Source organism: Oncorhynchus kisutch, linkage group LG17 (genome assembly GCF_002021735.2).
Source record: "Oncorhynchus kisutch isolate 150728-3 linkage group LG17, Okis_V2, whole genome shotgun sequence".
Taxonomy (NCBI): domain Eukaryota; kingdom Metazoa; phylum Chordata; class Actinopteri; order Salmoniformes; family Salmonidae; genus Oncorhynchus; species Oncorhynchus kisutch.
Window position 1 is genome coordinate 15,618,224 of NC_034190.2, and position 13,806 is coordinate 15,632,029.

General features: G+C 46.3%; 1 protein-coding gene across 2 annotated transcripts in view; it reads left to right on the forward strand.

Annotated features, from left to right (window-relative positions):
- Nucleotides 1-13,806, forward strand: part of LOC109907227 (adenylyl cyclase-associated protein 2) — a 39,928-nt gene that overhangs the window by 18,905 nt on the left and 7,217 nt on the right. For both annotated transcript variants that reach the window (XM_020505069.2, XM_020505068.2), the window contains exons 5-7: nucleotides 8,453-8,596; nucleotides 8,745-8,830; nucleotides 9,019-9,124. In XM_020505069.2, coding sequence (XP_020360658.1) covers nucleotides 8,453-8,596; nucleotides 8,745-8,830; nucleotides 9,019-9,124 — 336 coding nt within the window. The remainder of the gene's footprint in view (nucleotides 1-8,452; nucleotides 8,597-8,744; nucleotides 8,831-9,018; nucleotides 9,125-13,806) is intronic.

The following is a 13,806-nucleotide window of genomic DNA, read 5'->3' on the forward strand; positions in this document are numbered from 1 at the left end:
AGCCTGGAGAGAGCCTGGAGCCTGGAGAGAGCCTGTAGCCTGGAGAGAGCCTGTAGCCTGGAGAGACTGTAGCCTGGAGAGACTGTAGCCTGTAGAGACTGTAGCCTGTAGAGACTGTAGCCTATAGAGAGCCTGTAGAGAGCCTGTAGCCTGTAGAGAGCCTGTAGCCTGGAGAGAGCCTGTAGCCTGGAGAGAGCCTGTAGCCTGGAGAGAGCCTGTAGCCTGGAGAGAGCCTGTAGCCTGGAGAGACTGTAGCCTGTAGAGACTGTAGCCTGTAAAGAGCCTGTAGAGAGACTGTAGCCTGTAGAGACCCTGTAGCCTGGAGAGAGACTGTAGAGAGACTGTAGCCTGTAGAGACTATAGCCTGTAGAGAGACTGTAGAGAGCCTGTAGCCTGTAGAGAGACTGTAGAGAGCCTGTAGCCTGTAGAGAGACTGTAGAGAGCCTGTAGCCTGTAGAGAGCCTGTAGCCTGTAGAGCCTGTAGAGAGAATGTAGCCTGTAGAGAGAATGTAGCCTGTAGAGAGACTGTAGAGAGACTGTAGCCTGTAGAGAGACTGTAGAGAGACTGTAGAGTGTAGAAAGACTGTAGAGTGTCTGTAGAGCGAATGTAGAGAGGCTGTAGCCTGTAGAGAGGCTGTAGCCTGTAGAGAGGCTGTAGCCTGTAGAGACTGTAGCCTGTAAAGAGCCTGTAGAGAGACTGTAGCCTGTAGAGACAGTAGGCTGTAGAGACCCTGTAGCCTGTAGAGAGACTGTAGAGAGACTGTAGCCTGTAGAAAGACTGTAGAGAGCCTGTAGCCTGTAGAGAGACTGTAGAGAGGCTGTAGCCTGTAGAGAGCCTGTAGCCTGTAGAGAGCCTGTAGCCTGTAGAGAGCCTGTAGAGCCTGTAGCCTGTAGAGAGCCTGTAGCCTGTAGAGAGCCTGTAGCCTGTAGAGAGCCTGTAGAGAGCCGGTAGAGATCCTGTAGATAGACTGTAGCCTGTTGAGATGTTGGATGGGGCGTTCCTGCACAGTTATTTTTAGGCCTCTCCAGAGATGTTCGATGGGGTTCAAGTCTGGGCTCTGGCTGTCTGGGCACATTCAGAGACTTGTCCCAAAGCCACTCCTGCGTTGTCTTGGCTGTGTGCTTAGGGTCATTGTCCTGTTGGAAGGTGAACCTTCACCTCAATCTGAGGTCCTGAGCGATCTGGAGCAGGTTTTCATCAAGGATCTCTCTGTAGTTTCCTCCGTTCATCTTTGCCTCGATCCTGACTCGTCTCCCAGTCCCTGCCGCTGAAAAACATCCCCGCAGCATGATGCTGCCACCACCATGCTTTACCGTAGGGATGGTGCCAGGTTTCCTCCAGACGTGACACGTGGCATTCAGGCCAACGAGTTCAATCTTGGTTTCATCAGAACAGATCATCTGGTTTCTCAGGGTCTGAGAGTCCTTTTGGTGCCTTTTTGCAAACTCCAAGTGGGCTGTCATGGGCGTTTTACTGAGGAGTGGCTTCCGTCTGGCCACTCTACCATAAAGGCCTGATTGGTGGAGTGCTGCGGAGATGGTTGTCTTTCTGGAAGGTTCTCCCATCTCCACAGAGGAACTCTAGAGCTCTGTCAGAGTGACCATCAAGTTCTTGTTCACCTCCCTGACCAAGGTCCTTCTCCACCGATTGCTCAGTTTGGCCAGGCGGGCAGCTCTAGGAAGAGTCTTGGTGGTTCCAAACTTCTTCCATTTAAGAATGATGGAGGCCACTGTGTTCTTGTGAACCTTCAATGCTGCAGACATATTTTGGTACCCTTCCCCAGATCTGTGCCTCGACACAATCCTGTCTCAGAGTTCTACGGACAATTCCTTCGACCTCGTGGCTTGGTTTTTGCTCTGACACTGTCAACTGTGGGACCTTATATATACAGGTGTGTGCCTTTCCAAATCATGTCCAATCAATTGAATTTTTCACAAGTGGACTCCAATCAAGTTGTAGAAACATCTCAAGGATGGTCAATGGGAACAGGATGCACCTGAGCTCAATTTTCGAGTCTCCTAGCAAAGGGTCTGAATACTTATGTAAATAAGGTCTTTCAGTTTAAAAATAAATAAATGTGCAAACATTTCTAAAAACCTGTTTTCACTTTGTCATTATGGGGTATTGTGTGTAGATTGCTGAGAATAATGTTTTATTTAATCCATTTTAGAATAAGGCTGTAATGTAACAAAATGTTGAAAAAGTCAAGGGGTCAGAATAGCTTCTGAAGGCACAGTAGTTTTATAAGTAGTTTTATATTAACCTCAATCATGGCCTTTGTCTTCCATTTGGAGCAGCCTTTGGTGGAACAGGGATTGTGACCCTGTACATCTCTCCCATAGGGACCCCAGAGCCGCCGGTAAACCTCTGGCTTTTCTCTCTGCCGCTCCGGCCCGGAGTTGTGCTCTGTGGCTTTTTATGGGCATGTTCTATATTTGAGCTGCTCCTGCTCCTCTGTGTGTGTGTGTGTGTGTGTGTTTGCGCGTGTTTGTAAAGCTGGGCTCACGTGAGGCTTTTCACTCTGTGTCTGTGTGTGTGTGTGTCTCACGCTATAGCTGTCTCGCCTCGACAGCCCTCTGCGCTGCTGTGAGGCTTTACACTGTAGAATCACACTGTTGGTTTCTCCTTGGTCACTTTCCACTGGGAGCTTTGATCTCATGTTTTGCATTATAGCTCATAGCCTGGTCGTTATAGCTCATAGTCTGGTCATTATAGCTCAGAGCCTGGCCAGTCAGTGAATATCAACATAGTGGACGCCAAGCCATGGTATCAGATAGTGTGCTTGTACGGTACAGATTAAATAACTTGATGCTGCTCTTTGTTCCTTTTTTTCTCCTCTACTTTCTCTCTCCCTCTTTCTGTCTAACTCTCTCTACCATCTCTCTGTCTAACTCTCTCTACCATCTCTCTGTCTAACTCTCTCTACCATCTCTCTGTCTAACTCTCTCTACCATCTCTCTGTCTAACTCTCTCTACCATCTCTCTGTCTAACTCTCTCTACCATCTCTCTGTCTAACTCTCTCTACCATCTCTCTGTCTAACTCTCTCTACCATCTCTCTGTCTAACTCTCTCTACCATCTCTCTGTCTAACTCTCTCTACCATCTCTCTGTCTAACTCTCTCTACCATCTCTCTGTCTAACTCTCTCTACCATCTCTCTGTCTAACTCTCTCTACCATCTCTCTGTCTAACTCTCTCTACCATCTCTCTGTCTAACTCTCTCTACCATCTCTCTACCATCTCTCTACCATCTCTCTACCATCTCTCTGTCTAACTCTCTCTACCATCTCTCTGTCTAACTCTCTCTCTACCATCTCTCTGTCTAACTCTCTCTACCATCTCTCTGTCTAACTCTCTCTACCATCTCTCTGTCTAACTCTCTCTACCATCTCTCTGTCTAACTCTCTCTACCATCTCTCTGTCTAACTCTCTCTACCGTCTCTCTGTCTAACTCTCTCTACCATCTCTCTCCCTGTCTTTGTCTAACTCTCTCTACCGTCTCTCTGTCTAACTCTCTCTACCGTCTCTCTGTCTAACTCTCTCTACGGTCTCTCTGTCTAACTCTCTCTACCGTCTCTCTGTCTAACTCTCTCTACCATCTCTCTGTCTAACTCTCTCTACCGTCTCTCTGTCTGTCTTTGTCTAACTCTCTCTACCGTCTCTCTCCCTGTCTTTGTCTAACTCTCTCTACCGTCTCGCTCCCTGTCTTTGTCTAACTCTCTCTCGCTCTTTCTGTCTAACTCTCTCTACCATCTCTCTCCGTCTTTGTCTAACTCTCTCTACCATCTCTCTGTCTAACTCTCTCTACCATCTCTCTGTCTAACTCTCTCTACCATCTCTCTGTCTAACTCTCTCTACCATCTCTCTGTCTAACTCTCTCTACCATCTCTCTGTCTAACTCTCTCTACCGTCTCTCTGTCTAACTCTCTCTACCGTCTCTCTGTCTAACTCTCTCTACCATCTCTCTCCCTGTCTCTGTCTAACTCTCTCTACCGTCTCTCTCCCTGTCTTTGTCTAACTCTCTCTACCGTCTCTCTCCCTGTCTTTGTCTAACTCTCTCTCGCTCTTTCTGTCTAACTCTCTCTACCATCTCTCTCCCTGTCTTTGTCTAACTCTCTCTACCATCTCTCTGTCTAACTCTCTACCATCTCTCTCCCTGTCTTTGTCTAACTCTCTCTACCATCTCTCTCCCTGTCTTTGTCTAACTCTCTCTACCATCTCTCTGTCTAACTCTCTCTACCATCTCTCTGTCTAACTCTCTCTACCATCTCTCTCCCTGTCTCTGTCTAACTCTCTCTCGCTCTCTCTGTCTAACTCTCTCTCCCTCTTTCTGTCTAACTCTCTCTACCATCTCTCTACCATCTCTCTGTCTAACTCTCTCTACCATCTCTCTACCATCTCTCTGTCTAACTCTCTCTACCATCTCTCTGTCTAACTCTCTCTACCGTCTCTCTCCCTGTCTTTGTCTAACTCTCTCTACCATCTCTCTGTCTAACTCTCTCTCCCTGTCTTTGTCTAACTCTCTCTACCGTCTCTCTCCCTGTCTTTGTCTAACTCTCTCTACCGTCTCTCTCCCTGTCTTTGTCTAACTCTCTCTACCGTCTCTCTCCCTGTCTTTGTCTAACTCTCTCTACCGTCTCTCTCCCTGTCTTTGTCTAACTCTCTCTACCGTCTCTCTCCCTGTCTTTGTCTAACTCTCTCTACCATCTCTCTCCGTCTTTCTGTCTAACTCTCTCTACCATCTCTCTCCCTGTCTTTCTGTCTAACTCTCTCTACCATCTCTCTAACTCTCTCTACTGTCTCTCTCCCTGTCTTTGTCTAACTCTCTCTACCGTCTCTCTACCGTCTCTCTCCCTGTCTTTGTCTAACTCTCTCTACCATCTCTCTCCGTCTTTCTGTCTAACTCTCTCTACCATCTCTCTAACTCTCTCTACCATCTCTCTAACTCTCTCTACCGTCTCTCTCCCTGTCTTTGTCTAACTCTCTCTACCGTCTCTCTCCCTGTCTTTGTCTAACTCTCTCTACCATCTCTCTCCCTGTCTTTGTCTAACTCTCTCTACCATCTCTCTCCCTGTCTTTGTCTAACTCTCTCTACCATCTCTCTCCCTGTCTTTGTCTAACTCTCTCTACCATCTCTCTCCCTGTCTTTGTCTAACTCTCTCTACCATCTCTCTCCCTGTCTTTGTCTAACTCTCTCTACCATCTCTCTCCCTGTCTTTGTCTAACTCTCTCTACCATCTCTCCCTGTCTTTGTCTAACTCTCTCTACCGTCTCTCTCCCTGTCTTTGTCTAACTCTCTCTACCATCTCTCTCCCTGTCTTTGTCTAACTCTCTCTACCATCTCTCTCCCTGTCTTTGTCTAACTCTCTCTACCATCTCTCTCCCTGTCTTTGTCTAACTCTCTCTACCGTCTCTCTGTCTAACTCTCTCTACCATCTCTCTCCCTGTCTTTCTGTCTAACTCTCTCTACCGTCTCTCTGTCTAACTCTCTCTACCATCTCTCTCCCTGTCTTTCTGTCTAACTCTCTCTACCGTCTCTCTCTCATTACACATTCTTTCTCAGTGAATGGTGTGTAATGTAGGCCCCTGACCCACTCATAGCCTGGAGATATCCTGGCTATTTATGTCTCTCTTCATTGGAAGTGGAGGATGATTGAGAGGGGGGTATTTGGGGCTCCTGTATCGGGGGCTATCGGGGGCTCCTGTCTTCCTGTCTTACCAATGTGGCTGAAATAAAAGATTTGGGCCATCAGATACCCCTGGTACAGTAACTGAAAGAGTTGAGGGGAGGGAGGGAGGAAGATCTTTAGCCTGAAAGATATGTACAACTCACAGATTAATCGTCACTCATGATAAGGCCAATCGCCTTATCATCATCACAGATGAATTGGTCATAGCATCACTTTATCTCAGTGGGTATTTCCTCCATTTCATGGAGAAGTGGTTTTCTTTTAAGGATGCTCTAGCAGGCTAAATATTTTCGATGGGATCTGGAGAGAGTGAAAGTAAGACAGTCGAGGTTGGTCCTTCCTATGAAAGGACTGTCTATCTCATGTTATGAAAATCATGTGCATCTGATTTGGGCAAGAATTTGCCAAAAAAAATAGTTATCTCTTTCTGTCTCTCCTTCTAACACACAAGGAGAAACTGTAGTATGTAAAATACAGCAAACTATATCGGAGTGTATAAGATTCTTATTCAAATCAAACCGATACACTTAGGAATAGAGCTGTACAGTACTTCTGTACTGTAAAATGTGTGCTGTTCAAGTCCAGGCTCTAGCTGGGCCACTCAAGGACATTCAGAGACTTGTCCCAAAGCCACTCCTGCGTGGTCTTGGCTGTGTGCTTAGGGTCATTATCCTGTTGGAAGGTGAAGCTTCGCGCTAGTCTGAAGTCCTGAGCGCTCTGGAGCTTGTTTTCATCAAGGATCTCTCTGTACTTTGCTCCGTTCATCTTTCTCTCTCCTGATTAGTCTCCCAGTCCCTGCCACTGAAAAACATCCACACAGCATGATGCTGCCACCGCCACCATGCTTCATTGTAGGGAATGTGCCAGGTTTCCTCCAGATGTGATGCTTGTCATTCAGGCCAAAGAGTTCAATCTTGGTTTCATCAGACCAGAGAATCATGTTTTGACAGTCCTTTAGGTGCTTTTTGGCGAATTCCAAGCGGGCTGTTGTGCCTTTTACTGAGGAGTGGCTTCCGTCTGGCCACTCTACCATAAAGGCCTGATTGATAGAGTGCTGCAGAGATTGCTGTTCTTCTGGAAGGTTCTCCCATCTCCACAGAGGAACTCTGGAGCTCTGTCACAGTTACCATCGGGTTCTTGGTCACCTCTCTGACCAAGGCCCTTCTCCCCCGATTTCTCAGTTTGGTCGGGCGGCCAGCTCTAGGAAGAGTCTTGGTGCTTCTTAACTTCTTCCACCTAAGAAAGATGGAGGCCACTGTGTTCTTGGGGACCTTCAATGCTGCAGACATTTTTTGGTACCATTTTAGTATCATAACTCTAGGCGAGACCCAGATGCAGATGGTTGGAGTCTTAGATGTTTAATAATCCAAAAAGGAGAAGGCAAGAGAAAGGTTGTGGACAGGCAAAAGGTCAAAACCCGATCAGAGTCCAGGAGGTACAGAGTGGCAGACAGGCTCGTGGTCAGGCAGGCGGGTACAGAGTCCAGAAACAGGCAAGGGTCAAAACCAGGAGGACTAGAAAAAGGAGAAATTCAAAAGCAGGAGAACGGGAAAAAACGCTGGTTGACTTGAACATACAAGCACAGGGATAAATACACTGTGGAAAACGAGCAACACCTGGAGGGGGTGGAGACAATAACAAGGACAGGTGAAACAGATCAGGGTGTGACATGTAGAAACATCTCAAGGATGATCAATGGAAACAGGTTGCACCTGAGCTCAATTTTTAGTCTCATAGCAAAGGGTCTGAAAACGTATGTATTCAAACCCTTTGGTATTTCTGGTTTTTATTTTTAATGCATTTGCAAAAATGTCTAAAACATGGTTTTGCTTTGTCATTATGGGGTATTGTGTGTCGATTGATGAGGATTTTTATTTATTTAATACATTTTAGAATAAGGCTGTAACGTAACAAAATGTGTAAAAAGTCAGGGGGTCTGATTACTTTCCGAAGGCACTGTATTTAACCCATAATGCAATTAAATCAGTTGCCATAGCAATGGAAGAATAATCACATCCTTTCTCAAAATAAAGCTAAATAAATAAACAGAAATGATTATATTTATTTATCTTTCCCACAGAATATCGACACCACAGGATATTTAGTTAAAATGTCATAGCAACATCGGCTTAGGTACAGGTCAAAATAAGAGAACTGTACTACAGTGTCACTAGGGAAACAATGTGTTCCTTTACCCAGTTGTGTGAAGGTAAACTGTAAACATTAGACCTGCTCAGTGCCTTACAAGGCCAGAGGGATCTCCCAATGAACAGAGGAATGCTGGGAGGAGAGGGAGGAGGGAGGGAAAGAGGGATGGAAGCTAGCAGGGATCTGGAAGTTCCAATGGAAAATGGATCCTTCTAATAAAATTCCAGTTGGCCAGTTATAAAATCACAGTCAAGTTGCACACTGCCTTCGACTAGCTGGCATGCATGGCAGAGTTGCTTGTGGGCAAGGCAGTAAGTGAAACTGCTGTATAACGGGTAGCATGAGGTAACTGGCCCATTGAGACTGGTGCTCTCACTCAAGTTATGGAGAGCACTGTGAGAGCTGCTCAGAACACTATTACAGATGAATGTATGGGTGTTGAGTTATACTTAAGTCATTGATAAATGCTATTTGCATATTGTCGGCCATATAGAAAAGACACTACCTGTGAGATTGTTCAGTTTTTGTTGACAAGCATTCTCTCTCTCTCACTATCTTTCTCTCTCTTTCATTTTCCCTCTCTTTCTCTCCTCCCCCTGTCTCTCCCTCATAGAGGGAGCTGTCTGACCTGCTGAAGCCTATCTCAGAGAAAATCCAGGAGATTCAGAACTTTCGGGAATGTAACCGTGGCAGCAGCCAATTCAACCACCTATCAGCTGTCAGCGAGAGCATCCCAGCACTGGGCTGGGTCGCCGTGGTGAGGAGACATCCCTCACTCATTCACATCTTCACTGTATTTCTGTGAATGCAGAGCAGAGATGTCTAAATTCATACATAGGGTCAGCTTTGTTTAACTACCTCTCTCTCTCTTTTTTTCTCTTTCTCTCGCTCCTTCTCTCTTCCAGAGCCAGAAGCCAGTTCCCTATGTGAAGGAGATGAATGATGCTGCCATTTTCTACACTAACAGAGTTCTGAAAGACTATAAAGACTCGTGAGTATGACTGCTAGTGTATTACATCAACTTTAGCTTATTAGATACTTTGCAGATTATTATTGGTATGTAAAAATAACTCTGTCTTTTTCTCTCTCTGTGTATTCATCCTAATCCATCCCCCTTTTCCTTGTCACCCTCTCTCTCTCCCCTTCTCTCCGTCTGTCTGTTGATCTCTTTCTCTATAGAGACAAGCGTCATGTGGAGTGGGTGGGGTCCTACCTATCCATCTGGACTGAGCTTCAGGCCTTCATCAAACAGCATCACACAACAGGCCTAGTCTGGAGCAAGATTGTGAGTAGCAGCGACACTTAAGATTTACCAAAATAATCACCCAGTCCAGTAGAGGCTCCTCAGAGGAGAAGGGGGAGGGCCATCCTCCTCTGTGAATTTCATATTTTTTAAAATGTTTAAACATGAAAAAAGTTATCCTTTTTAGATGAAACCATACAAAATATAATCATGTCACCCCAAAATGTATTAAAACACACTATTTTGCAATGAAGGTCTACAGTAGCCTCAGCAGGGTAGCACAATGGTGTAGCCGGAGGACAGCTCACTTCCGTCCTCCTCTGTCCTCCTCTGGGTACATTGGCTTCAATACAAAACCTAGTGAGCTCATGGTTCTCACCCCCTTCCACAGACCTACACAGTAATTATGACAACTTCCGGAGGGCGTCATCCAACCTATCAGATATCTTGCAGCATGAACTGACGTTGTCCACCCAATCAAAGGATCAGAGAGTGAATATAGTACTGAAAGCATAAGCTACAGCTAGCTAGCACTGCGGTGCATAAAATGTAGTGAGTAGTTGACTCGAAGAGAGAGAAAGACTAGTTTAACAGTTTTGAATAAATTAATTTCTTCCAAAATGAAGGAGAAGTAAGAGATTTCGTTAAAAACTTAGCTAGCAAATGCAGCTAGCTAGTTTAGCCTGCTCAAATAGAGGGATACTATGTTAGCTAGCTGGCTATGTCTATCCAACACTGGAACTCTTCCAAGTCAAGGCAAGCTTTTGGTTTGACTAATTTATTTCAACCGGGGCCCGCTGGGTTAAGTGCCAAACTGCTTACTGACTGTACACTGTAATGTTACTGCATGATAATGGCGGATTTACTAACGCGTTAGTTCTATTTGCTATGTTGACTTTGCTATGTTGACTACTATATCCAATACGATGACAACGATGTAGGCCGTGTGTAGCAATTTGGCTTGGAAAGTTTTTTTTCGCCTGGTCACATGCAGCTGATGTGTTGTGCATTGAAGTCCACAAGCGAAGGGACAAGGTGAGAGGTGGAGAGCGAATAAATGCGAGAAGGATTACAATGTGCTATGAAAATGAACTGTGTTTATGCGTGATCAGGGGTGTATTCATTCTGCCGATTCTGTTGAAAAACTTTTCTTAAACGGAAGTAAATGGAACAAAACAACAAAAATTGGGAAATTATATTATTTTATACTAATACAATTGCTCAGAGAAATACATTTTGTTTAACAAGTAATACATTTTTTTTTAAAGGTATGGTTCAAATGATTGACACCCCTCTTTTCAATACCTCACATTATGATGATAACAGAATACACTGAGACTTTTTCTACAATGTTTTATGAGGATTTTAGACCATTCCTCCATACAGAATCCTTCCAGATCTTTGGTATCCTTTGTCTGTGCTCTTCAGTTCAAACCACAGGTTTTCAATAGGGTTCAATGGCCATTGCAAAAATATTTTTATGGTTTCTTTTATACAGTCATTTTGCTCATCTTTATTAAGGGTGTCAATCATTTCGGACTCCACTCTATACCATCATCATGTTGTAGCTGTGCTGTAAAACAGTTACATGAGACATATAATGGATAGATAATGTCTTATACTACAGCACTTCAGCAGCACTACGGTCCTCTAGCTAGCTAACGTCCAGTGAGGCATTCCCTCCACATTCTATTATCCATGTGTTACAGCAGCAAAACCTGATCCTACCTCCTCAACACTGCCCTGAACACTGCTCCTCCCTGAGCCAGGAGTTTTTCAGGACTCTGTGACCTGAGAAGGAACAACTTGGGTCCCACTGCCTGACTTCTCAGGACTTTTATCTGAGGTTGGATAAATAAGGCCCAGAATTCCCGGCTTTTTCCGTGATCAGGTCACACGGTCAGGAAACGCTCCTGGCCCTATGGATGAACTATAACCTTGCTTGCCATGCAGGTTTGAACAGGCAGGAACAAGACTCAATGAATTACAGCTCGCCTCGAGACATAATTGTCTCTGACTCTGTTGGAGTCGTCCAGTTGTTTTCATCTGCAGCAGAGCCTCAGATGTTGTTTTCTATTTCCTTACTTTTTAAAGTGATACAGGGCTGCTGTCCAAATGGCACCATATTACTTACATGGAGCCTATAGGGTCTGGCCAAACGTAGTGCACTATATAGGGAATATGGTGCCAGTTGGGATGTCGTTCTCATGTTAATTACCCCACAGTGTATATTTTTATGTGTAGTTATGCAGGCAGGCAGCTGGTTGCTTAAGGACCAGCTTGTATGAATGACTTGGTCCCTGGTGTACTGGTGGCTGCTTTGTGGTTCTCAATTGAGCAATTGTAGAGTTTGCTGGGAATTCATGCTCTTCTTCTATTTTCTGCTTTCTGTTTTCTTCCTCTACTACTCTTTGTCCTTTTCTCTTCCCCCCTTCTCCTTCTCTCTTCCCCACTTCTCCCTCTCTCTCCCTTCCCCCCATCTCCCTCTCTCTCCCTTCCCCCATTCTCCTTCTCCCTTCCCCCCTTCTCCTTCTCCCTTCCCCCTTCTCCTTCTCTCTTCCCCCCTTCTCCCTCTCTCTTCTCCCTCTCTCTTCTCCCTCTCTCTTCCCCCTTCTCCCTCTCTTCCCCCTTCTCCCTCTCTTCCCCCTTCTCCCTCTCTCTTCCCCCTTCTCCCTCTCTCTTCCCCCTTCTCCCCTTCTCATTCTCCCTTCCCCCCTTCTCCCCTTCTCATTCTCCCTTCTCCCCTTCTCATTCTCCCATTCTCCCTTCCCCCCTTCTCCCTCTCCCTTCCCCCCTTCTCATTCTCCCTTCCCCACATCTCCCTCTCCCTTCCCCCCTTCTCCCTCTCCCCCTTCTCCCTCTCCCTTCTCCCCTTCTCATTCTCCCTTCTCCCCTTCTCATTCTCCCTTCTCCCCTTCTCATTCTCCCTTCTCCCCTTCTCATTCTCCCTTCCCTCATTCTCCCTTCTCCCTCTCCCTTCCCCCCTTCTCCCTCTCCCTTCCCCCCTTCTCCCTCTCCCTTCCCCCTTCTCCCTCTCCCTTCCCCCCTTCTCCCTCTCCCTTCTCCCTTCTCCCTCTCCCTTCCCCCCTTCTCATTCTCCCTTCTCATTCTCCCTTCCCCCCTTCTCATTCTCCCTTCCCCCCTTCTCATTCTCCCTTCCCCCCTTCTCATTCTCCCTTCCCCCCTTCTCATTCTCCCTTCCCCCCTTCTCATTCTCCCCTTCCCCCCTTCTCATTCTCACTTCCCCCCTTCTCATTCTCCCTTCCCCCCTTCTCATTCTCCCTTTCTCCCTCTCCCTTTCTCCCTCTCCCTTCCCCCTTCTCATTCTCCCTTCTCATTCTCCCTTCCCCCCTTCTCCCTCTCCCTTCCCCCCTTCTCATTCTCCCTTCCCCCTTCTCATTCTCCCTTCCCCCTTCTCCCTCTCCCTTCCCCCCTTCTCCCTTCTCCCTCTCCCTTCCCCCCTTCTCCCTCTCCCTTCCCCCCTTCTCATTCTCCCTTTCTCTCTGGCAGGTTTCCAATCAGAAATCATATTCCTGCATCCAGTGGAAGTGATACGTTTATTTGTTTATCTTTTTAAGTGACAATATAACTGAAAGTAAAACTCCTTAGACTTCATGTTTCTCTAAAGAGTGTTGAACTCAGTTCAAGGCCACTGTCTGTTTTAGTGATCTTCCAGAATCCTCTGTGTGGTCCTTTGAGGCATATAGACTGTCACACAATTTGGTGGACTGAAGGTGTGTGCTCGTGTGTGTGCACATGCGAGAGTGTGTGTCCCTCCTGCCGTTAGGTGTCAGGGTTTTGTGTGTGCGTTTGTGTGCGTGTGAGTTAAGGAGTGTGTGGCGTGGACAGGTGGTCCTCAGGGTGGACTTGAATGGAGGTTTTCTTCACCAAAGAAAGCCGCAACAAAGCCCTGTGAAGTTCAGGCCCTACACACCTGCTCCAACACACCCCACAACCTACTTTAAACTACTGGGCTTTTCTCTCATCTAATCTGTCTGCTTCTGTTCAGAGGGGCAGGGACACACTGTCACACATGCAGACACACACACATTGTGTATTCACACAAACTACACACACACAGCTCTGGATTCAGTCTGTATCCCAGAAGTATCACAGAAAATCTGCGTTATAGCTCGATTAAAATGCAAAGGCAATGTTCGTGGAGACTGCGTTCCCACGTTCGCGGTATACGCTGCATATGTAGGCTCAATCGAAAATTACCTTTACATTTTTATGCGGATCTTTCATGATATGGAGTGAATCCAGCCCTTAATTTCATTGCACTCAGCTTTAATCATTGGGCATTTGCTAAACTGACAATTAATACAACTGTGTTGTTTTGTAATGATATGTACCACACGTGTCACAGGTCAGAGGTTGAGTACTGTCAGCTGGACCTCATAGACTGCTAAACCCCCAATGAACTGCAACACCAATCACCAGTCCATCAGTCTCATACTGGCTGCAGTGGTACTTGCGTGGTGTGTGTGTGTGCGTTCGTGGGTGTGCATGCGTGTGTGTGTATGTGTGGAGGGAGGGAGGGGGGGGTTGTACAGTTGCTGTGGCATGTTTGAGTGTAGAAGGGGGACCATGAGTAACTGTCCTTGGCAGCTGTGTAGTCAGAGACAGACAGACAGACTGACAGACTCTCTCTCTCTCTCTGTCTTTTCTGGAGTTGGCGGGCTTGGGGCTTTACATTCATCTGCTCATTAGCTTGGTAAGTA